Consider the following 7,683-nt stretch of genomic DNA (forward strand, 5'->3'; position numbering starts at 1 on the left):
CTTTATTAATGTATAACAGCCACAAAGTGGAAGGTCCACATAGGGGCAGGTCCAAATTTTGCAGGTACAAATCCATCATATCTTCAAGTAATCCCATTCGACTGGATTATGTTGAGATCAGGGCTTAGTGTGCCATATCATCATCACTTCCAGGACTCCTTGTTCTTCTTTACACTAAAGATAGTTCTTAATGATATTAGCTGTATTTTTGGGATCATTGAAGATTGCTTTAAAACGTAGAAGTTTATTTGGAGAAATTGAGCCAATAAAACATAAAATCTCTAATATTATCTTACTTTTACACAGTTTTCCAAATTATTTTGCTCCTCATCATTTTCAGCAGAGCTCTTTTCACATCTTTATTCCGTACGCTGTATATCAGTGGGTTCAACATGGGAGTAATGGTTGTATACAGAAGAGAAAGTGTCAGTTCAAAGACCCGCTTGTTTTTTAATGGTGGCATTATATACATGGACATCCAGGTTCCATAATACATACTGAGGACTATGAGATGGGATGAGCAGGTGGAGAAAGCCTTTCTTCTCCCATCACTAGTTTTGATATGTAAGATAACAATTATGACCTTGATATAACATATTATGCTGCCCAAAAAAGGTCCGAGACCAAAGAACACAGCTTCCAGGTAACTGATTAATTGAAAACCAGCATTGGGGCAGGAGATTTTCTCAAAGGCTTTGAATTCACAGAAGAACTGTAAGACCGTATTAGAATAACACATTGGTATCTTAGATAAGGCAAAGGTTGTCGCAGTGGAATTTATAAACCCCGAAACCCAGGAAACAGTCATGAACAGGATACAGTTCTTCTTACTCAGTACACTGTGATAATGTAGAGGGTTACAAATGGCGACATATCGATCATAAGCCATAATGAAGAGCAATAGGTCCTCTGTGGTTGCCACATGGCCAAAGAAGTACATCTGGACGAAGCACTGAGTGAAGGACAATGTGTAGTCCCCACTCAGAAACATGTAAACCAACATGGGGACTGTGATGGTTGTATAGCAAAGGTCAACGATGGATAAATTACACAGGAATAGATACATGGGGGTGTGTAAGTGCTGATCGTAGTATATGACTACAGTAGTTGATGAATTTGCTATCACTCCGGTCAGGTATATCAGGATAAAAATTGCAGATAACCATGACTTATTCTTTGCATGTGTAGTAAAGGTCAAAACAAAGAACTCATAGGTGAAATTTTCCATTGGTATTGTTACCTCTCTGGAACTAAAAGACAAAGACATTGTGAAAAGTGTAATTTTATACATTTTTTGGCAATAAATAAATAAATGAAATGACTGTGTTGGTATAATTATTAGAGATGAGCAGATCTGATGGGATTTGAATTTGCCAAATTGAGCAGATTTTACTAGGAAATTCGATTTGAAGCAATTTTTTTCAGTGCTTATTGAATGTCCCTTATTACTAGAGTCTGGAAAGGGCTTAAGGTGTAAAAACCCCAAACTAATACTCGCCTCACTGGTCACATCTGCAATTCACTGTTCCACGTAGAGTCCTCAGCTCCTTCTCTTACATCTTCATGCTCTGAAACCCTGGACATCTACATATTAGGCAGGGACTAGGCCTAGGACATACCTGCACATGTGCATTGAAAGGTTGCAGCTCATGACGTAATGATATCGTGCCATTACATTGCACATGTGCAGAGACATTCCAGGTCTGGTTGCGACCAGAAGTCCTGGCCTACTTTGGAGAGTCAAGGGGTTTCAGGAGACAATGCTGTAAGAAGCAGCTCTAAGGGATGCACATGGGAAAGTGAAAAGTGGAGGTGGCCAAAAAGGCATAAGCCAGCAAATAATATAGTTACCCATCCCGGAATGCTCCAAGAGTTTTCTTCATGGAGTCAAAATGACAAGGCTGTATAATATCACGATGGCTATAGAACCTGAACAGCCTCAACATTTGTACAAATCTATGAATCATTACTCTAAATAATGTTTCTTATATTTTCAGAATTAAGGTTGAAAAAAGACAAAGGTCCTTCAAGTCCAGCCTATAATTTACAGTTTTGATCCAGAACAAGGTAAAAACCATTTGAAACAGATGCTAAGTGTTCCTTATTAGAATATTCCTTCATGAATCCAAATATTAAAATCAGTAGAGATGAGTGAATCGATTTGATGGTAATTTGTTTCAAATTTTAGAAATTTTGCTGGAGCTGGCTAAGTCAAACAATTTGCGAATCAATTTGAACAAATTGTCCTATAATGAACACCTTTATTTTACATAAAGAATAAGAGTGAATGAGCCAGAGAAGACTCACATGACCTCAGATGCAGCAGTGCGGGCATGCTCATAATAGTTTGCAGCTATCACATCACATGGTACAGCACAGCCAATCAGGAGGGAATATCATATTCTGTATAAAAGCAAAGGCAGGGAATGCAGCAGATATTTATTGTAATGAGTTTGGATAGTGAGAGGACATCACAGCTTACAGCTTATCAATACAGAGAAAGTTTTAGAACACTGAATAAACATTACAGATAATGGGTGTGAAAGCTCAGCACTGAAAAACAGCTACTATTTGTTCACCCATAGGTGTGTATCACTTTGATATTCCTAAAGCAGTCTTAGGAGACCTCAGAGTGTTACATTTGTGTTTTCTCTCAATTGGAGGCTTTATCATACAAAATATTTGCAGAAATTCAATTCCCTGCAAATCAATTTTTTTTGCAAAAATTTGATGAAGCAGGAGAAATCGAATTTCAAAAGATATAATCATCTCTAAAAATCAGAATGAATTCCTTGATCATCATCCAGGCCCATTGTTAGGAGGGCGGTTGCAAACAACTTTATTATAATGGAACGCAACCGACCCCTGGGTCCGCGATGCAGCCTGGTGCACTGCTGCTGAACACTTTGCGGGTGAAAAGGAAAGCAACCAACTTAAATGATAAACCCTTCCGTGTTACTGCACACAGGAACGAGTATAGAAATTCGCACTATCTCCCTTAGCAGCACGAGAGATATGGGGTGAAAAACTATCTGTAGTCCTGTTACTGCACAGGGACTAGACTGGCGGCGCTAGGATGCGTGTGTGACTATGCCGACGGGTACACGTGCCTCCAGCCGGCGTGCTACCGGACTGAAGGGTACTACTCCTTGTGGCAGACAGGCGATAGCCGTGGATCAGACATCTGCAGGCAGCTCGGGGTGTTAGGCGACCCCTTTGACAGAGCCAGACTGCTAGATGAAGATACCTGCCTATTTCCACTAGCCTGCCTATTTCCTCAACACCTGCCTATGGAAACTTCATGGAACACAGTCGTCCACACAACAGCAAAACTTGCTCAATGATCAGAGCGCGCCGCCATGTTTGTGGGCGGGCCTTTTAAAGACTAAGCCCTGCCCACCGTCACACCATTGGTGACGCCACCCGTGGACCAATCAGGTGTTGCCAGGTCACCGGGTCTGGTGGTTGCCAAACCACCAATCACGGTCCGCCAAGTCACGGGCATACTCAGTGTGGCGTATCCAGGACTTAGACTCCAAGAGCCCTGTCTCCTTCCGCAACCTATGCTTAACATTGCTAGGCACAAATACCTGAGAGATAATCTGTACATCTAGTGGACCAGCTAGGCGTTGTGGCTGACGACGATGCTGAGCAGCATCAGCCCTGGCTGGACCGGAATTGAAGACCACAGAAGGTTCTGGACCCATTTTAAGTCCAGCAACAGCCTGACGCCTAACGTTATCCCCCTCGACTTGATGCTCACTTTCCTCAATGAGCAGGGGAGCATGAATGTGGTCCACCGGTTTACAGGGAAGATCCTCAGATCCGTGACCCCTCCGGTGTACAGGGTACCCTTTTTTCCCACGAACCATTTTAGACCCCATAATAGCCTGCAGCTCGAGATTATCACCCCTGGTGTCTGCAGCAGGTTGGGGTTCAGCGAGTTTTGACAGGTGAACGGGTCTCAGGAGCGACACATGGAAAGTGTCGTGACTCCTCAGGTGTCGTGGTAATTTTAACGGGTACATTACATGGTTTACTTGGGCCAAAATTTTGAATGGACCAAGAAAGCGAGGAGCAAACTTAGCAGATCTCCCGCATAATCTAGTATTGTGGGCCAAGAGCCACACTCTGTCGCCCGGGTAGAATATGAGGGCAGGACGACGAGAAGTGTCAACCGACTATCTGTGAAGTCCGTCACGGTTGATGGATGGAGAAGACCAGCCGGACTTTGACGGAATGATTTATCTCTCGCACAGAAGGCACACGCAATAACAAATTCCTTGTGTCCTGGCACCACAGGGGCCACCAATAGGACCGTTGAAGGGACTTAGTGGTACGTTTGACCCCAAGATGGGCTCCAATCTTAGGGGCATGAGCCCAGGAGAGGACCTCATTTTGTAGATTAGGAGGAACGAACGCCCTCCCTGAAGGAAACTGGATCTTTTTGACATAATCTGACAAGACCTGGGTCTCTGGGACAGACAGAGGATCTGTGCCGGAAGCCACATTGGTAGAAGGGTCAGAGACTACCCTCCAGGTGACTGTAACCATACACTGAGACACACAATACTCACTCCAGGAAGAAATTCTCCCCGCATTCCAGTCAATGTGTGGAGCGTGACAACATAACCATGGAAGGCCCAATAACACCTCATCTAATCCCCCGGGAATAATAAGAAAGGAGATAACCTCCCGGTGACCCTGAGGAAATGACATGGTGAGGGGAGTCGACTGGTGAGTGATTTGCGTGTCCAGGAGTGAACCGTTGACTACCCTAATGTTCATTGGTCTTGGCAGTAACTCTATAGGGATAACATGTCTCTGGGCAAATGTAGGTGACAAAAAATTGCCGTCAGCGCCAGAATCCACCCACGCCTTGGCAGTAACCGCGGTTGCTCCAAAGGACAAGGACACGTTATACAATAATTGGGAGGAAGAGGCCCCAGAATCTAACACACCTCCTCCAACAGTGGCTAGACACACTCGTTTACCCGACTGCTTGGGACCCTTATTAACGGGGGACTCTAAGAGATGTGGAGGTCGGGAACGAGAAGAGCTAGACTCAGTTTGGGATGTATCCATAGCCTCAGGATCCGGGTCGGGAGTCTTGGGTTTGGAATTGGGTCTAGAGAAGGATGGTGCCAACCGATACTGAGGTCTGGTGACCTCCAGCTCTAACTTGTGTTCTGCATGACGCAAATCTATTCGGTTAGCGAGAGATATTAACTCCTCCAGGGAGGTTGGAATCTCTCTAGTAGATAGAGCATCTTTAATATGTCCAGCCAGACCCTTTCAGAACACCGGGATTAAAGACCAATCCAATTCAGCCGCTAAGGTTCTGAATTGGATGGCATAGTGGCTTACGGTGGCCAAACCCTGGATCAAGGAGCTTAAGAGCCGTATCATGCATGACCTGAGGACCAAGGAATATATTCTTTAGGGCTTTGAGAAAGAGACCAGCATTAGTCACTACCGGGTCATTGCACTCCCACAGAGGAGTAGCCCACTCCAGAGCTCTGTGAGAGAGTAACGCGATGACATAACCCACTTTGGCTCTTTCGGAGGGGAACCGTGCCTCCTTCATTTCCAAGTGAATGGAGTATAAATTAATAAAACACCTGCAGGATTTACTGTTGCCAAACCACCAATCACGGTCCGTCAGGTCACGGGCATGCTCAGTGTGGCGAATCCTGGACTTAGACTCCAAGAGCCCTGTCTCCCTCTGCAACCTATGCTTATCATTGCTAGGCACAAATACTCAAGAGACAATCTGTACATCTAGTGGACCAACTAGGTGTTGGGGCTGTCGACGATGGTGAGCAGCATCAGCCCTGGCGGGACTGGAATAGGAGACCACAGAAGGTTCTGGACCCATTTCAAATCCAGTAACAGCCCAATGCCTAACACCCCCCTTGAATGAACTTGTTTGGTGGCAGAGAGATCTATAGTCTCACTGCTTGTACAGTAAAGAATCTATAGTCAAACTGCTTGTAAAGAAAATAATCCATAGTCTTTCTAGTTGTACAGTAAAAATTACAGAGTATTACTGCTTGTGGATTAGAGAATCAATAGTCTGACTACTCGTAAAGAACTCATAGTCTTAATGTTCATACAAAAAAGAATCCATAGTCTTAGTATTGAGGTACACCCATTCCCTTAATAACCTTAGTTGCTCTTCTCCGTACCCGCTCTAGTTCAGCTATGTTCTTCTTATTCACTTGAGCACAAACTTGTACACAGTATAATAAATATGGCAATACTAGTTTAAACTATCTTCTCGTCATGAGCATTTATGCCTATTTTAATGCATACAGTAATTTTATTTGTCTTGGCAGCAGCTGACTGACACTGGCCACTATACTTGAGTTTACTGTTCTCCAATACACTAAAGTCTTTTTTAGTGACAACCTAGAAATCTATAGGTCAGTATTGACCAGGATATTTTATGGTTATGAAAGCTAGTCCACAAATTAATTTGATTACTGTCAGGAGTCATGGTGGGGATGACCTACTAAAAATGTCCAAACTTTTTCTTTTTTTCTGAAAGATATGATTTTGAAGGCCAATTATACTATGCTAAGTTGTAGAGAAAAAAAGAGGATACCCACATCAGGATGGACGAACCCAATCACAAAAATCATAAACATTATGTCGAAGAGTTGAAGACCCAAAAAGAAAAGGGGAATTTCTGAGAAATTAGCATTGTGTTCACCAGAAGTTCAAATCGCTTAAAAGTGATAGTATTGACAAGGCAATAAAAATTCTGGTACATTCCGAAAAATAATTGAAATCAGATTTTATCTACGTTTGCACTGGATACTCAGAAATATCCTTGAAAACTTTGTAATTTTATTGACAAAAATGTTTTTTTTTGTCACCCGGAACACCACTAATGTTGTACACAAGATATTTTTAGTAATAAAGCTCAATCTCATTCACTTGAATAAAACAGAGGTAGAACATGAACAGGAATTGCATCTTTTACTTTCCAAAGCTGCTGCATATAAACTAAAATAGATTAAAGAATCAACACGATAGAAACAGTTGAGGGTAAGTCTACTGCCAACTCTATTACCAGTTTTTGCTTCCTCCTGGCTTGAGGGCACAGGTCAACCAATAAGTATGAAAACGGCAAATTACACATAAAGCACTTTTAAATATTTCTTTTATCCAATTTATTGAATTTCCATCCTTACATGAAAAGTTAGAAAACTTCCTTTGGATAAATTATCGTAATAATCACCACGGTGAGCTGAAGTCCACAGACTTTGGTACAGACTGTCCATGCACTCAGAGGCGCTGAAAATGCAGAGCTCCAAAACGTTGTTGTAGGTGCCGATCTTTGGATCATCGATCAGCATCTCTGTTTCTCTGCTTTTGCATTTTCAGCAGTCCTTCATTAAAAAAAAACAATATTCTCTCAAAACTTTTTATTGTCTAAACCTGCCTAAATGTATATGTAGTGTAGTGTAAGTGCCGTAATACACTTAAAGAACGCAATGTTTCTTGGTTTCTAGCACCACTCTGGTTTACTTCTAGGTCAAGTGTCTTCTATTCCGACTTTCTGGATTTCACTAGGGTCTACGCGTGAGCCAGAAGTCGCTTTTACAAAATAAGTCTATGGAACCTCGTTCTGACACTGCATAGACTTACACTGTAAAAGCGACGTCTGACTCACAG

At 42.6% G+C, this 7,683-nt stretch overlaps 1 protein-coding gene across 1 annotated transcript; it reads right to left on the minus strand.

Annotated features, from left to right (window-relative positions):
• Nucleotides 1-298: 298 nt before the first annotated feature.
• LOC141180569 (olfactory receptor 1468-like) lies at nt 299-7,364 on the minus strand. The gene is made up of 3 exons (XM_073660667.1): nt 7,200-7,364; nt 6,989-7,011; nt 299-1,250 (listed from the first exon to the last, which is right to left on the minus strand). Exons 1-3 carry the CDS (start codon nt 7,362-7,364, stop codon nt 299-301), a joined length of 1,140 nt encoding a protein of 379 aa, XP_073516768.1.
• Nucleotides 7,365-7,683: the final 319 nt, after the last annotated feature.

Source organism: Phyllobates terribilis, unplaced genomic scaffold (genome assembly GCF_046119375.1).
Source record: "Phyllobates terribilis strain yellow unplaced genomic scaffold, ASM4611937v1 Scaffold_33__1_contigs__length_13283291, whole genome shotgun sequence".
Classification (NCBI taxonomy): Eukaryota; Metazoa; Chordata; class Amphibia; order Anura; family Dendrobatidae; genus Phyllobates; species Phyllobates terribilis.

Coding starts and splice junctions, on each gene's coding strand:
- LOC141180569 (XM_073660667.1), bottom strand. CDS start 7,364: ATGCTGATCGATGATCCAAAGATCGGCACCTACAACAACGTTTTGGAG. Junction 7,012..7,199: donor GAAGTTTTCTAACTTTTCAT/GTAAGGATGGAA, acceptor AATCTATTTTAG/TTTATATGCAGCAGCTTTGG. Junction 1,251..6,988: donor ATATGCAGCAGCTTTGGAAA/GTAAAAGATGCA, acceptor TTTGTCTTTTAG/TTCCAGAGAGGTAACAATAC.